The sequence below is a fragment of the Martes martes genome, assembly GCF_963455335.1.
Source record: "Martes martes genome assembly, chromosome: 10".
Classification (NCBI taxonomy): domain Eukaryota; kingdom Metazoa; phylum Chordata; class Mammalia; order Carnivora; family Mustelidae; genus Martes; species Martes martes.
Window position 1 is genome coordinate 9427946 of NC_137898.1, and position 17042 is coordinate 9444987.

The 17042-nt window shown below is 55.5% G+C and overlaps 1 protein-coding gene across 1 annotated transcript in view; it reads right to left on the reverse strand.

The window, feature by feature from the left end:
- Nucleotides 1-14603, reverse strand: part of INCENP (inner centromere protein) — a 25006-nt gene extending 10403 nt beyond the window's left edge. Inside the window, exons 1-10 of the mRNA XM_080816775.1 lie at nucleotides 14444-14603; nucleotides 11154-11304; nucleotides 10648-10761; nucleotides 8932-9728; nucleotides 3601-3652; nucleotides 3000-3054; nucleotides 2814-2916; nucleotides 1813-1864; nucleotides 1224-1362; nucleotides 1004-1138 (exon numbers count right to left, since the gene is read on the reverse strand). Of these exons, the coding sequence (XP_080672901.1) occupies nucleotides 1004-1138; nucleotides 1224-1362; nucleotides 1813-1864; nucleotides 2814-2916; nucleotides 3000-3054; nucleotides 3601-3652; nucleotides 8932-9728; nucleotides 10648-10761; nucleotides 11154-11293 (1587 nt within the window). The 5' untranslated portion in view covers nucleotides 11294-11304; nucleotides 14444-14603. The remainder of the gene's footprint in view (nucleotides 1-1003; nucleotides 1139-1223; nucleotides 1363-1812; nucleotides 1865-2813; nucleotides 2917-2999; nucleotides 3055-3600; nucleotides 3653-8931; nucleotides 9729-10647; nucleotides 10762-11153; nucleotides 11305-14443) is intronic.
- Between the last annotated feature and the right edge of the window lie 2439 nt (nucleotides 14604-17042).

Here is a 17042-nt window from a genome sequence, read left to right on the forward strand (position 1 = left end):
TTCCCCCCCGGCTCCGCCCCTCAGGGCAGTAGCTAAGGTCTGTGACCCGATCCATCTTGGTGGCTCTGGGGATCAGAGACAACTTATCTGTTCTCTTCACAGCCCCAAACCCTGAGGGGGAGCCCAGAGCTGGGGAGTAGGGAGGGAGGTACTGCGTGGAAATCCAAGCTGTGGCCCCCACCAACGGCCGCAGGCCGCACCCCCTCTGCCTCCCCCGGCTTCAGGGAGGTTCTGAGATCAACACACGTCCTCCCGGGAGCAGAGACAAGGGCAGAGAGGATAGGGCCTGCACGGGGAGGGCACCCGGAAGGGCTGGGCGTCTCCAGGCAGCCACCCAGCACCTCCGGTTCCCCCACCCCCTCGGCCGCACCCCTCCATTTCCCATGTTAGTGCTTCTACACACGCTGGTGGGTTTGCAGGAGCGGGGCTAGCCAGGTAAGTGCTAGGGGGAGCTGGGTTACCGGGACAGGAAAAGGCTTTACTTACAACGAAGCTGCACTGTGGGGAAGAGGAGACAAGGAAAAAGCCAGGAGTTAATGGCAGGCTGGGGGACGCCCTGAAAGCTGGCCACCCTCTTGGCCATGCCAGCATCGGTGTGGGGCCCGCAGCCTCTCATCAGCAGCCCCCTGCCGCCTGCCAACTCACCAGCCCCCAACCCCAGCAAGCACAGCATCCACGTGTGTCCCGCACCTTAACTACTCAAACTCCCAGAGGGGGTGTGGGGATGGATGGTCATGCCTTGGCCAGCTACACCATTTCTACTACTCCTCAGCCCAGTGGCCAAGGCCCAGGTGTCACGGGCAGCCAGCCAAGCCTCTCAGCCGTGGTGCAAAACCCAGGGAGCAGGGACGGTCCTCCAGTGGCCATGGAGGACCTTGGCCAGGGCCAGGTCACAGCTGCCTTGGTCCAGATCCATGCTCCTCCTGGCAGCCGAGGGGACTGGAGCCTCCGGCCGCACCAGCCGGTTGGAGCAAAGCTCGGCCAGGGCCACAGGCTCCCTCACCTTAGGGTCCACGCGCAGGGGAGTGTTGCGCTTGATGAAGGATTTCATGACGCTGCTGCGGGGCGCTGAGGTCGGGGTCATGAGCATCTGGTTCCTCTGCACGGTGTGCAGGAAGGTCCGGAGGGGCCGCACCACCTGCGGGAGGGGACCAGGGTGAGGACAAACCTGCAGGGGGCGGGGCACCAAGGCAGGGAGGGCGGGCAGGCAGGCGCCCGCTCACCTTGCTGGCAGGGCAGGGCGGGGAAGGGGTCTTGCTTCTGGGGGCCTGCAGCTCCTCGTCCTCCAGCTGCGGCTCCCCGTCCTCCAGCTGTGGCTCCTCGTCCAGCTCACTGACCGCCTGCTTGTAGCTGCGCTTCCTCCTGCCGCAGCGGGGTGAGAGGCGCGGCGCAGGGCTGAGCCCGGGACCCTCCCCAGAGCCCCAACCTCACCCTGTAAGAGGTCCCCCCGTGAACAGAAGTGGGCCCAGCACAGGGCTCCCGACTAAAACGCTCTGCTGAGGTGGGGTCTCCCTGACCAACCCTCTATCGCCAAGAGGAAGGTAAGTGGCCTGTCCCAGGTCACACAGCCAGGAAGGTGCAGAGGACGGGGTCTGGGATCGGGTCACCCACTCCCGGACCAGGCCGGTGTCATCGCAGTGAGCCAGCTCCTTCATTCAGCCAGAGTACTAGGCCCCCTCACCTCCCCAACCCCCGCTGAGAGGAAACAGAGGCCCCCAACCCCATGCCTGCCCTCCCGAACAAGAACTCCAGGTTCATGCCCCTCTGGGCCCCTCAGAATTGTTGCCTGCAAGGCCCTGTCTGGATGCAAACCTGACACTCTGGGGGCGCTCCTTGGGGCCATCTGCTTGGTCAGTCTTGGGCTCTGTGAAGACAGCAATTTTGGTGAGGCTGCAGGGACAGCTTGGAGGGGCCAGCCACACCCCCCCACCCCGCCCCCAGCAGCCGCCACAGCAGGGGCAAGGCTCTCTTCCTGGCAGACCCCAGGGTGGCCAGTGGCAGACGCCATCAGCCTCAGCACCGAATGGCCTCGAGACATCTGGGGACATCCGGAGCCCAGCATGCTATGCCCTGCCATGGACTCCCTCACCGCCCAGCCTGGCCCCATGACAAGAACGTCAGGACAGTCCTATTGAGGTGACCCCAACCATGTCTCTCCACCAACACTGAGAGTTGGTGGGGGTGGGTACCCTTCAGGAGCAGAAGCCTGTGGAAACTGGAAACTCTAACAGACCCCTCACCCAGCTTCGAAACCGCACTCCTCCAGGGCCTATGGGCTGGGGCCAGCATGATGGGAGGAGGGAAGGGCTCCTCACACGCGGTGTGGGGGTAGCACCTTCTGTTTCACTGCCCAAGGAGAGCACGCATCTCCCCCTCCTGCTTAATACTCTCCCCCAAAGGGACCTTACAGCTCACCCATGGGCTACAGGGCTGGCGTGGCCCTTGTCCCTGACCCCCGCATAAAGCTGGGAAGCCATGTTCGAAGACCCCATAGTTCTCGTGCTCTTCCCACTGAGGAGACATAAGCCACGCCTTGGACGCCTGTGGCAGCTAGTCTGGGGGTGCCAGAGCCCAGAGCTCTCCTGTCCTCTTCACACAGGGGACCCACAAAGGTGAGAAGTGAGCCAGCGGCCGAGACATAACAAGGCCAGGTGTTCATGCCCCAGCACAGGGTTCCTCCCACTGCCTCTGGCGGGGGGGGTGGGGTGGGGGGGGCGGGCACAAGCCTCTGACAGACAGACAGACAGTCGGGCCAAGGCCACCAAGGCCAGCACGGCCCTAGTCTCGGTACACGGCAGGTCAGAAAGACTCACCTCGCTGCCCTTCAGAGGGCGTTTCCTGGCCACCAGCCACAGGCCGCGAGCCAGGTGTGCTAATGGCGATCTTGGTGGCACTACGGGGCGCGTTCTTGGGGACCTGGGGGAGAAACCAAGGCTCTGGGGTCTCACCTGGGACTCCCAGGCCCTTGAGCGCTCCTCTCCCCGGCCTGCTCGCCTTACCTCCGGTTCAGCTGCCTCCACGGGCTCAGCCTCCTTGCCGGGCTTCTGCTCCGGGCTGAAAGCAGAGCAAGAGGCATGGGGGACCTGCCCAGCCGGCCTGGGTCCTCCTCACAGGAGCCCCTCCCCACCCCATCAGATGCGCTGGCCTGCGTCACAAACCCACAGTGCCAGGCGGGCCAGGAGGACAGTAGCCAGAGCCAGCAGCTCCCTGGAGTGGCGGCCGCCTGGGCAGACAAGGATGGTCAGCTTCCGAATTCAGCTGCATTTGGGATGTCAGCCCCTTCCCGGCTCTACCCCAATCCCGCATGCCCCGATAAGCCACAGTCTCTAGTGTCTTGTGAGGCCACCTCTCCATTCACAGAAGGGCCAGTAGACCCTTTGGTTTTGCCAACCCATGAAGCCCACGCCCCCAGGGTAAGGCTTGGAAGAGTCAAGGCCGGGCCAGGGCTGACAACTGTGTGCGGCTACAGCCGTAGGCAGTCCCTACCAGGAGGGAAAGCTCGGGCACAGGAAATGCTTCTAGCCCGGAGCTCACGTACACAGGAATCCATGTGCCCTGCCCAGCCCTGGAAAGGTCCCCAAGCCCTGGAACTGAACTCACCCAACTTTCTGGGGCACCTCAACATTCAGGAGCCTCTCCAGGTAACTGTGACCTGAGGGGAAAACAAATGAACGAATGATGCCTCAGAAACTGGCCAGGTGCCGCTCCAACAGGACCAGAGAGCCAGGTGCTGGTTGGGGCTTGGCCACCCTTCACTGCAGCCAGACCCTCTCTACCTCAGAGACCTCCCTTCACCAGGCCCAGACCCTCTCCACCCCAGAGACCCCTCCCTTCACCACCGCGGAAACCTTTCTCTTCACCAGACCCAGGCCCTCTCCACCTCAGAGACCTTTCTCACTAAACACAGACCCTCTCCATCCCAGAGATCCCACCCTTCACTGGGCGCAGAGGTCCTGGACATTCTCCCTGCTCCTAGCGCCCTCAGTAGAGCTGCTGGCTTATGTCTCCTACTACTCCCTAGCAGGCAAGCTGCCCATCTGAGGGCTGGTCTTGGCTCCTTCACAGGGCTAGGAGTATCTAGTGAATATCTGATTCCAGGCCCCCAACATCCAGCATGGGGCCCAACAAAAAGCAGCTCATTCATTCAGCAATTATTCTTTGAGGGCCTACTAGGTACCAGGCCCCGAGCCAGGCCCTGGGGACCCAATGGTGAGCGAAACAAACAGGGCCACTCTCCGGTCTACAGAACCATCAAATAATGCAGTGAAAGACAGGTGGTATGTGTGACGACAGGAAAGAGCAGAGGATTTTGAAAGACTACAAGGGGGCCGGGAACCGAGCTGGTTTAGGGGCTGGGACGTGAAGGAAAACAAGGACACAAAGGGGTGGGGTTGGCAGGGAGAAGGATGTCCAGGTCAGTGGTTCCCAAAGCGTGCTCTCGGATTCCTGGAAGTCAAGCGCCCAACCCTTTCGGCCAGGATCCGTGAAGTCCTGTTTCCACTGCAACACAGAAACAGTTTCCCCTTCTCACTGTGCTGGGATTTGCCCTGAAAGAGCAAAAGCGATGCTAGGTGAGACTGCTGGAGCGTGAGCGCTCTACAGAAGTCACGAAACCGGCCGTACGCCACACTCAGCACAGAAATGTCATTTCCCTTACGAATGTCCTCAATGAAGGAGTAAAAACTATGAATTTTATCAGATCTAAACTTAAGTGCATGTCTTCCGAACCCTCTGTGTGGAGGGTGGAACGTTTGCGCAGTGCCCTCTGGTGCATAGCCATGTCTCTGCGGAAAGTGCCCATGTTTGAGTACCCAGAGCTCAACTAGCCACTTTTTCACGAAACTATTTTTCATGGAAAAGGCAACTGGCAAACCATGGCTATTCAGTCTTGGATAGTTGGCACTACCCAAGTAACTTAAAAAATGAAGTGAGCCTGTTGCTTAATATGAAACAATATTTGTTGCCAATAATTCAAAAAATGAGGCCCCCCCAAAAGGCCAAAAATAGAATCTTGAAAAATATGTATGCACTACCATGAGCTTCATAGCTTCCCAATACCTAAAGACTTTTCCAATGAGATCAGAAAGCAAATGAGCTCCTTTTAAAGAAACAGATGATGAAGGGTGTCGACATTTGGAAGATGCACGTAACTCAGTAACACAGTGCTATCCAAATGATCGATGCACGAGGCTACAAAATCAGACATGGCTAAAAGTTCCGTTCAAAGTGAAAGACAGACCAGGGTGGGATCAAGGATAGTTTCTGATTCTACACTGCAATGAGCTTCTAAGAAGCCACCACTTGTGTTGAGAATGCACAAAATTATCTGGAAAAAAAAAAAATGAATGTGCACAATTATCTGAAAAGACTTTTAAAGTACTCCTCTCTTTTCCAACTACGTATCTGCGTGGGGCCAGCTTTTCTTCATATGCTTTAACCCAAACAACACAAGCCAGCAGATGGGAGTACAGAACCCAGATGCGTCCTTTCGAGCCACACATACAAAAAGATCTGCAAGATGTAGAGCGTGCCCAGTCTCCTCCTTACAGTTGTTTTAGAAAAGAGTTACTTATTCTATTCACTAAAAAAAAAAATCTAACATTAATAGATAATGAGCTTTTTGTATATCAAAGTATTGAATAGTATTCTTAATCTTTACTACCAAAATAAGTAACAGGACTACAGAGAATAAAATATTCAATACTACTGAAACATTTTACAGTTTCTAATATGGTAGCTATCAACGGAAAGAACCCTCATAACCAGAAGCTCTTTGGGGTTCTCCATAATTTTTAAGACCGGAAGCAGCTGTTAGACCGGAAGTTGAGAGCTGCCGGTCTAGGCAGAAAGAACAGCACCTGCGAAGCCCGTGAGGCGGGAAAGGGCGGACTTTCCTGAGGTGACGCTGAGACGCAGCCGAGGTGAGGCCAGGCAGTGCCCCTGGGCATAAGGGAAGGCATAAGGGAAGAAGAACAAAGGGCTGGAGCAGCAAACTTGAGGCACAGAGAGAAGAACAGCAGGACCTTGCTTTGGGGGGGGGCGGGGGGGCAGGTAGCAGGGCCTCGGGCAGAGCCCGTCTACAGTCATGGGGGGGCCTGCTCCCACCTGCGGGGGCCAGCAGCCTTATGGCTCCCCTCCTCGTCTCCCATCCCAGCTCAGTGCTCGCTGAGGGAGCCGAGGGATGAGGAGACACCACATGACCACACCTTCCGCCAGCGCAAGGACTCCTCCGGAATGTTAAGTGCCATCTCCATGCCATTCGGGCCTCAGGCCAGGTGTGGTGGCAGGGAGATGGCGTCAGTCCTGGCCCAAAGAGCAGGCCCCTCCAAACACGCTGAAGCAGGCTCTGCCTAACCATATCCCAATCCCCCCCGCCCCTCCCCAGCCCTGGCGAGCCCAGTGGCTCCCTCTGGCCAACGTGCACCAGGCCAGGATCGCAGGGAATGAATGCCCCCCGCCCGGCAGCCCCTCGCTTCAGTGCCCCATCTGACTTCCAGGGGTGCTCCCCACCCCGCCCCAGGCAGCACCAGGCCCCTTCACGGGCAGGCCGTCCTGTCTCACCTCCCCACGACCCCGCTGCAGGCATGTCCCGCACCTCCAAAATTAACAAGCTGCACTCAATCCTGACATCAAGGCTGCTTCTGGGGGAACACAAACTAAGACACCCCCCCCCAAGTTGCCTGTCAGCCAAGCCCCAGAGCCTGGGCATCAGGAAGGGCTCCAGGAAGCCTCTCTCCCTCTCACCCTCCACACCCTTGCAGCCCAATTCAGGTCAGGGTCAGCCTGGCCACGCCCAGACGGAGCTTCAGGAACACAGGCCTTCTGGGGTCTTACGGTTTAAGACTGACGGAGCCGGTAACCTCCCCTTGCACTAAGATGAGGTCCAACATTCAAGGTAAGTGTTCTCACCATTCAACGGATGGGAAAACTGAGGTCCTGAGAAGGGTGTGCCCAAGGTCACCGAGGCTCTGTGGGACTCCAGGGCTTAACTGCCAGGTTTTACCATCTCCCTCCTTTCCCTCCTCCTTGCACCTCAAGGTGGACGAGCCCCGCACTCAGAGTGAGGAAGACTTGTCTAGAGTCTCTCCCCCGCCGCCGCCCCGGCTCTAGAGCTCCAGGCTCACCCGCTCCATCAGACCCCTTCCAAGGATCAGATTCAGGCGTGAGCTAAGCACCGAGGCAAGTCAGACACCTCAGCCACTCTGAGAATCCAAACATGGACAGTGAGCCAGGTGCCCGTACTGCGTGTCCTCAGGCCCCATGACCCAGAGCAAGTCCTTCCCCAGGGAGGGAAGAGACCTGGCAAGGGGAGGCAGCCTTACCTGCCGGACCGAACCCCACTCCAGGGCCCTCCACAAGGCCTCCTCAGCCAACAGCCCGCCATTCCAGAAAGGTTGAAAAGGGCTCAAGCCCGTTTCCCAATCTTATAGATTAGGTGCCTGCCATAAGCTTCGGGTTCCTTCTCTGTAAAGTGCAGGAATTCTAACAGGCTAACAGTGTTACTGCAAGGGCCAAATGACAACCTAGCATTTCACACATCAGGAAGCGCCAGGCTGACGTTGACCCCAATTGTGAGACACATTCACTTAAAACCTGGCCCTTCTTCTCCATCAGTCCCACTGCCTCACCGTCCTCTGGCTGGACCCCGGCGGCAACCTCTTCCCTAGTCTCCCTGCCTCCTTTGCTCCCTTCCTTTTGGCCATTTTTCACACAGTGCCAGGGGCCGTTCAACAACCATCAAGGGATGACATCCTCTGCATCAGTGGGGTCAAGCCCAAGCCCCTTGGGTGGCACATGAGCCCAGGATACCCCATTACCTGCCGTGTTACTCCTCTGGGTGTTTGCACAGGCTGTTCCCTCTGCCGGGTATACCTTTCCCCACATTCTTTCCCACCTGCCAAAGCCGGGACACCCTTCAAAACCCTCCCAGCTCAGACCCCACCTCCTCCAGGCAGCCAGCCCAGACTCCTCCCAGCTGCCCATCCTCCTCTGTGGCTCATAATAGCTGCTCCCACCAGAACAATATCCCCTGAGCTGGGACCAGATGATGATAAAAAATGACTAACGCTAAAGATGCCTGAGTGGCACAGTCAGTTAAGGTTAAGCATCTGACTCTTGGTTTCAGCTCAGGTTGTGATCTCGGGATTCTGGGATGAGACCCACGTCAGGCTCCACGCTCAGCACAGAATCTGCTTAAGACTCCCTCTCCCTCTCTCTCAGGCCCTCCCCCTTGCGCACACTCTCTCTCTCTCTCTCAAATAAATAAATAAATCTTAAAAAAAAAAACAAAGGTTATTGTTAACAGTGGAGGCCCATGAAGAAGTTTCTATAACCTGTTTAAGGTCACAGGGCAGGTAAATGGCTGAGTTCTCTGTCCCGCCAGAATGAGCCTGCTGCGGTGAACAGCCCAGTCTCTTCCCCTCAGTATGCCCAGACCAACAGTTGTGCTATCAGGAGGCAGCCTATAAATGCGGTCAGTTTACGTGAGCCTCTGTGGGAAGAAAGTGGAACACACTAACCCTGGATTAAAAAACCTAGGTTTGAACCTCAACATTGGCCATTAATCACAGGGACACTGTGGCCAACCTCCCTGGACCTCAGTTTCCTCATCTGTAAAATAAGAGGGTCGGACTAGATTTGCACTCCCCAGTATGGTAGCCACTAGTTTAAATCTAAATTAAGTAAAATGTAATAAAACTAAAAATTCAGTTCCTCAATCACACTAGCCACTTTTTGGGGAGCTCTACAGCCACATAGGGCTAGCAGCGGCTACGGTAGGGGACAGCAGACAGGGCACATTTACTTAGCTGCAGAAAGCTCTAGGGACAGCGCCTTGCTAGATTGTTCCCCGGAGCTCCTCTGGCTGAGCCAGGCACCAAGGACCCTCCAGGGGGCCCCCACCAGCGGCGGATCCCCACGCCCCAGACTCACAGATGATGCGGGCTGATGCAGCCGGCTCTTCGGCGGCTTTCTTGCCAATCCTTCTGCTAGACCTGCGGACAGGTTTCTCCTTTCGGTCCACCAGCGAGTACTTCTCGGCCAGCGACACCTGGCGGCCAGGGGAGGACGGCGCGATCAGGCTGCGCCGCACTGACTGCGGGTCCACGCGGGTGCCCGTAGGCGTGGAACAGTTGTCCGGCAGGATGGGAGCCAAGACCCGCTCCTGCCACGGGGACGCCGGAGAGCCCGGCAGGTCCTGCGGGCCCGGGGAAGCCTGCGCGATCCTGAGCTTGGAGGCTGACCGGCTTGCTCCGACCCCTCGGCCCTTGGGGTCCTGGGGTGTGGCCATTAGGGAGGTCACGGTGACAGATTCCAGTCTCCTGGCCTCTGGCTTCTTGGGGGTTGATTCCTCTTCCGACATCGAGATGCTGGGGGAGGCGGGAGCTGCGGCTGGAGGGGACGGAGCCTGGGAAGGCGCCTGGGTGGACGTGATTCCGCCGAGGTGCTGCTCGGCGCTCCGGCGCTCGCTGACGCTAATCTCCACCACCGGTACCAGCTGGCCCTCGGCGCTGTTCGCGGGCTTCTTGGTCAGCGCTGTGGGAGACTCGGGGCTGGACGAGGGGGCAGCGGACGCCGCGGTGGCCGCCACAGCTGCGGCCGCGGCACGGGTCATCCGCCGTAGGACAGAGCCGTTCTCCCCCACCACCGTGGCCAGCTTCTCCACCTTGTCCTTGCTGCGGAGGTGCCGGGAGCTCAGCTGGCTGCTCCGGGTTTTTCTGCGGGACAACCTGCCGGAGGCAGCCGGAGCAGAAGCTGAGACAACGCAACACGGCAAGGGGCACCCCACAATCCAGCAGGGGCACACGCATCTCCCCAGGAGCCACTAGCTTGCATGGAGTATGACTCAGAGGGCTGGCTGGGGGAAGACCAAAGCCAAACCCCAGCCGAGACCGCGGGCTGCTCCTCTCTGAGCCTCAGCCTCCTTACCTGTAAAGCTGGGACAATGCCAGACCGGACAGAACTGCTGGGAAGATTAAACTCAACACAAAGCTCCCACTGACTGAGATCACACTGTGCCAAGCATCTAGTCATGCTGAGGAGGCTCTAGTCATGCTGTCGCTAAATCCAAAAGAAGACCCTGAGAGGCGGGGACTACCCTCCTCACCTTAGAGACAGGCAAACTGAGGCTCGAAGGTGGAAAATTAACCCAAAGGTGGAAAATTAACCCAGCCGAGAAGGGGCAGAGCCAGGGTGTGTGCGTTAGGGACTACCTGACCCCAAGACCCAGCCTCTCTCCCCCAGTACTCTGCAACTCACAGTCATCTCCATGGGCATTGTCAAACACAGCAACAGGAGGAACCCTGGTGCACACCTCTGGTTCCTTGCTCCCAAGCAGAAGTTTGGATTCTCTTTTTTCTCCCACGTCTGGAAATCCTTCCCATCCCCCAAGATGCAGAAAACACACACACACACACACACACACACACACACAAACACACACACGCTCTGGACTCCACGGTCTAGGGGTCTTCGGTCACGCTTTATTTCCCTGGGACATTCTACCCCTCAGCATGGCCCACATGGTATCCACCACTACCCCCGCCGGCCTCTGCTCCCCATGAGCAGAGGTTCCGCCTGTGAACCAATGCGTCCTGGTGGGCGCCAAGCCTCCAAGGACCCCACCTGCCCAGCTGACCCTCCTCGCACCTTTTCCGGATGGGGTCTCTGTTTTCATCCTGAACATAGGAAACCCGTCTCTTCTTCCGCCGGTTCTTCTGAGAAGGTGTTTTGGGCATCAGCTCAGGCTCCTTGCTGAATTCTCTGTTTGGTACAAGGACAGTGATGTTCGAAGCTGCCCCAGAACCGCAAGCCCGCTCCCTGACCCAGTCTGGCCCCACCCATTTCCTGGCAGTGACAGGTTGAGCCCAGATGACCCGCACCAAGCTTTGTAGGCCACATGCAAGCCCCCTGCCAGGCATTCGGGGCTTCGTCCCAGAGACACAGAGCGCAGAGCAAGGCTCCCAGGCGAGCCTCTGCAGCCCCATCCTGAGGCCCAGCCCAGGACCACCTCCCCTTCTTCCCATTATCCTAGGGGAGCCCCCAGCACAGCTCGCACTCTGGTGGGACCCCTGGCAGCCTGTCTTACGGGTCAGGTAGGGATGAAGGCTGTTGTGCTCCCAAGGCACCTCCTGCCAGCACACGCCTGCCTTTACCTGGTGAACATGCGCTCGGCCTCCTCCTCGATCTCTTCCAGCCACACCAAGTCCTTATTGTCCACATTGCAGATGAACTCCATGAGCTTCTGGTCACATAGCTCCAGCAGGTGAATGGGCCCTGGGGCTGTCGACCCCATGATGGCTCTGGCTGGTGAAAGCGAACAAGAAGCACAAGGGCTCAGGGTTGGGGGCTAGGACCTCCCCCAGGGGAAGAGCCTGCCAGGGCCCAGCTCCCGTCCTCAGCCACAGTCACCCAGTAACTGAATCAGAGCCCCTTCCTGCTCACAGCCACTCCCACAGGGGCAAAATCCCAAATGCCAATCCACTAACCACATTTTGGCAAAAAGGAGGGCCCCCCTTCTTGCTGTTCAAATGCCTTCCCAGCTGACCCCCAACCCCCAACACACAGCCCACTGTCCCCTTAAGTCCACACTTCCCAGCCAATTCCGGTAGCAACAGTCCTTACAAATGGCCTTTTCTGGGGCTTAAAATGACAAGACATGGCCAACTGCTTTCTTGGATCAGGGAGAAACTGCAGGCAGCACAGGACCCCTCTCTACCTGCCCAATCACAGGCCTGTGGGGTCTCCCCTTACTACCTGGGGTAAGCAAGGGCTAGACACAGCCACCCTGAGCTACACACAAGTTGACCCTAGGCATCTGGCCAAAGAACATCAGCTCCAACAGCTTCTTCAAAAGGTCAGTGAACAGAGGATTCTGCATTCCAAAGGAGTTGGTAAGAAAGTAGGGGTTCAGAGACATGCTCCTCTCCAAAGAGCCCCCTACCACCTTCTCCCTTAAACTGAAATGCCCTAGAAATGAATGAGAGAGCATGAGGGGAGTGGATAAGCAATGTCTTAATTTTCAGAAAATACAAAAAACACAAAATCAATTTCTCTTCATTTCTAAAACAAACCAGCAACTCAGGTAATCCTCCTTAAGGCTCAGTTATAAAATCATCATCAAAGCCCCAGGCCAGGAAGAAGTGTTCATTACAGTCACAGCGGGAGCTCAATAAATATCCTTACAGGGGAATGAATGAGTGATGGACATCAGCCATCATAACAGACGGCATGTCTCATGCCACGACAATGACCCACCACCCTGATCTACACCCCTAAAAGCAAGAAACTGCAGAGCTCAGCCTCCCACTGAAAATGGAATCTCCTGGTTGGGACGCCTGGGTGCCACAGTCGGTTAAGTGGCTTGGTTTTGGCTTGGGTCATGACCCCAGCGTCACTCTGCTCTCAGCTGGGAGTCCAGAGTTTCTCTCTTCCTCTGCCCCTCCCCAACTCTGCGCAAGCTCTCTCTCTAATAAATAAATATTAAAAAAAAAAAATCGAAGCTCCCGGAAGGAGGTTCTAAATCACTGATCCCTTGATACCTTATAGAGCTTAACACCAGGCCCTGTTGCAGCTTCACAAGACTTCCTGGGGCCTGATTTCCAGGGCACACTAGCCTTTGTTCCTCAAGCAAGATCTGCCCTCCATCTGGAAACTTCTGTCTCCGATTTGTACCTGGATCTCAGCAACTCAGGAAGGACCTGACCACCACCATGATCCCATCTATAGATTTCAGTTCTCTGCATGGCACTTGGGTAACTGCGTATCTACCTGTTCACTTACTGCCTGTCTCCGCCCACTAAACATTTGCTCCCCCAGGGCAGGCCTTTGTCTGTCTTGCTTGCAGATGAAAGCCCAGAGCCTGGCACAGTGCCTGGCATAAAGGGACTACTTATTGAATGAATTAATTCATCTGTCAGTTCTACACCTAGAAATAAACATCCTTCAGGTACCTCTCCCCCCAGGCAACACACAAGGACACCATTCTACACAGGTTAAGGCACGCCATACACAGGTTAGGCTCCTGCTCCTAGATGCCAGAAGCAGCCCTAATCAGGGTAGGGCCAGTTACGCAGGACGGCAGAAGCTTTGGGCAGAGACAGCCCTGAAGCCAGCCAATCACAGGCATGGCCTCTGTGCCGCAGTCCCTCCCCTCAGACCCTCTGTCCCAGAGCTCAGCCCTGGCAAACTGCAGAACCCCAGTTCCAGGCCAGGAAAGAGAAAATTGTTTAAAGAAGCCAAAACCAAAACAAAGGTTCGCTGAAGAGCTACAGCAAGCAACACTATACTATCTTTTTTTTTTCTTTTTTAAGTAATTGTTCAAAATAACAGAGTTGGTGAGAGCTTCTTTCACAACGTGCAAAAGAAGTGTTTATTTAGGCTTCTTCCATTATAAAGTTTTTGTTTTTGTTTTTTAAAGACCTCAGCTTGGCTCTTTAAAAAGGGTCACTATAAGTTAGAACAGAGATTACTCTAAGAAAGGATCAGTGTACCACAGAGGCTCCTGGAAAGAACAGTAAGAAAATCTCTTCTGCCCCATGAAGAACCTGTGTGCACAAATCAGGGCAGCCGACATCCCACCAAGGGAGAAGGGAGCGCACCTTCCTCTCCCAGTGCTTCCCTCACACCACCCACGAGACCGGAGGTCCGTTTTTTGAGGTGCAGGAAGTGGAGCACTTAACCGTCTACCACACCTCAGCGAAAGACGGTCGCGATCATAAATAGCTGCTCCCACTTACCGAGTCCTGCCTCAGTGCTCAGGTAGAGCATCGTCCCATTTACCGCCCACCATGATCTCAAGGACATCCGTGTGCAATGAGGAAACTGAGGCAAAGAGAAGTCGAAGTCCCCCAGTAAGTCAGGGGCGGGGCCTGGATTTAAACCGTGCTCCTGACCACAATCTTTGCCGCCGGCTCGATTTCAGTCTCTGAAGGGTGGGCGCCCCCTTTGGGCCTGGGCACCCGCAGGGAAGATCACTGCGGCGGGATGGAATCGAATCGCTCGCTGACTGCGAAAGTCCTTGCAGAGGGACAAATGAGGGGCGGCCCTGGCCTCCGGAAATGGTCAATTTAAAACGTTGCTCAGCTAGTGGGGGAGGTGTTCAGCGAGGGTTAACTGTACAGAAATGCCATCTGGCATAATCCCGGGTTGGTGTGCGTTTCATGTGCGTCCAGGTCTACAAAGGGTCTCCCAGCACAAAACAAGGCACCCGACCGGAAAGGGGGAGGATTATTATTCTTTCGGAATCTGGTGACCTAGGCGGAGGATAAGGGGTCATCTCAGGCCCCAGGACCAAGGCAGGTCACCTCGCCACCTGGAAGAAGTGGCCCGTGCATTTCCAGGCCGCGGGGCGAAGCAGGGGGTGTCACGCCCCCGGTCCGGCGTTGGCGGGAGGGTAGAGAACCGCCAACCACCCCCAGCCCCGCCGGCCGCCCCGCGAACTCACTCGACTGCACCGCGTCTGCTAAGTGCTGCTCCGATCCAAGTCCGGCGGCCTCCCTAGCAGAGCCCCCGGCCGGCCCAAAACCCTCGGCTCTGGGTCTCCAGGGCTCACCGCTTCGGAGACGCAATGGGGCCGCGCAGCGCGGCGAAACCTCCGAAATTTCAAAACTGACGATTCGACCAATCCCCGGCGAGTTTGTCAAGACGCTACAAGACTCTAAACCAATCAGATAAGAGAAAGCTCCAGCCCGGCCACCTATTAGCTACGTGGGTTGGCAGTCTGTGGGACTAAGGGGTGGGGAAAGGAAGGGCTGAAACTTTAACCAGCTCAGCTTCCGGGAGCGACGGCAGGCGGCCGAGGGAGGAAGTCGCGCCCGGCGGTGGATGCGCGCGCACGGCCCCTCACGCCGGAACTGCAAGCCCCAACATGCACTGCGAGGTCCCGCGGGAGGCGGGGGAAGTCGTTGGGGAGGGGCGGGGCATCGGTGGGGCTGGACCTCAGAACGCTGCTTATCGCGGAAACCTTACGCTTTGCAGTTTCTTAAGTCTAGCTCTCTTCTCCATGCTGGATGGCATCCATCTGCCCTCTGCCATTTTTGAGAATTAAAAACGATATTCTTTATAGAGCGCGCCAGACTTTGTGGTTCTCCAGAGCCCAGCAGCCTGGGTCCCACCTATACTGGCCCCTGAGTGTTTCTTTGGAACAGTGTTCTCAACCCCAAAATGGCAATATTACCCTGTTGAGAATCTTCTTTAGTCATTCACTTTACTCTGAGTCAGGGTTGCCAAAGCAATTAAATCTGGAAGAGGTTTCATACACCGGTGTTCATAGCTGCAGCATTATGAATAATAGCCAAGAGGTGGAGGCAGTCTAAATGTTTATCAGCTGATGACTGGGTAAAGAAAATGGGGCATAGTCATAGACTGGACTATTTTTCAGCCTTTCAGGGGAAAAAAATGCTGTCATCTGCTACGACACGGGTGAACCTTAAGGACACGATGCCAAGTGAAATGAGTCAGTCTCAGAAAGACCAACACTTCATGATTTTGCTTATAAGAGGTATCTAAAGCAGTCAAACTCTTAGTGGTGTGTTTGCCAGGTGCTGGGGGAGAGGAGGGGAGAGGGGAATTATTCAATATAGTTTCTGTTTTGAGAGATGGAAAATTCCTAAAGTTTTAGGAATCTGTTGCACAACCATGTGCTTATAGTTAATATACTGTAATGTCCATTTAAAAATGGTTAAGATGGTAAATTTTTATGTTTTGGCCAAGATTGGGGACAAAAAGTTAAGCTGGATCATCTTTCCAGTTCCTATGTTTCTGCGGCATAGCTTTTTTTTTTTTCTTTTAAGATTTAATTTATTTATTTGACAGAGAGAGATAGCAAGAGAGGGAACACAAGCAGGGGGAGTGGGAAAGGGAGAAGCAGACTCTCCACAGAGCAGGGAGCCCAGCCTGGGGCTGGATCCCAGGACTCTGGGATTACAACTTGAGCCAAAGGCAGATGCCCCTGAACCTCCTACCCAGTCTAGTTCCACTGCCTCCTTTCACAGGGGAATAACAATGACCTTCACCCCCGGATGCCTTGTTGGCCCCCCACATTTGTCTTACGGAGCCTCCTTCAGAGATGCCCTGCACTGCCCATTTCAACCTCCCAAATCATGTTACAGCAAACTGAGAGGTGGGAATGTGGGAGGAAAGTGTGTGTAAGGAGGAGAGAAGTCTTGTTCTACTCCACCTAGCCCTAGAGGCCGGTGTCTACCTTGGAACACTGCCCTGTGGAACTCAGGGAGGAACAACCAGGCCAGTAACAGTGGAAACTTACCTCCAAGCTACCATTTCCTGAATGCCCACTCTGTGACTATATTCGTTCCCGCACCCTTCCGTGCATGATCTCCTCACAACAGGCTGTAGAGTTTTATCCCCCTTTTAACTGGTGAGAAAAGAGGGTAAGTAACCTGTGGAGATACAGTAGCTAAAGACCTGGAATCAAACCTCAAGTCTTAGGGTGCCTGGGTGGCTCAGTCGTTAAGCCTCTGCCTTTGGCTCAGGTCATGATCCCAGGGTCCTGAGATCAAGCCCTGCATCGGGTTCCCTGCTTGGCGGGAAGCCGGCTTCTCCCTCCCACTCCTCCTGCTTGTGTTCCCTCTCTCACTGTGTCTCTGTCAAATAAAAATAAGTAAAATCTTAAAAAAAAAAAAAATCAAGTCTCTGGAAGAGCTTGCCTCCTCTTTAGGAAGAATTATTTAGGGCAGATGTGAGAAAAGAGATGTATTTAGATGCCTTCAAATCACAGTAAGACTACCCTGCCCCCCCCCCCAAAAAGAAGAATTAGACTTACTCTTTTTTTAAAAGTTTTTATTTAAAAAAATATATATATTTTATTTATTTATTTATTTGAGAGAAAGAGAGAGAGAGAGAGAGGGTGCTACAAGAGTGGGAGGGAGAATCTGAAGTAGACTCCAAGCTGAGCGCAAAACCCGACCAGGAGCTTAACCTGATCGTGACCCGAACCAAAATCACAAGCCGGACACCTAACCTACTGAGCCACCCAGGCACCCCAAATGAGTTAGACTTACTCCTGGGTTTTACCTGAATTATCA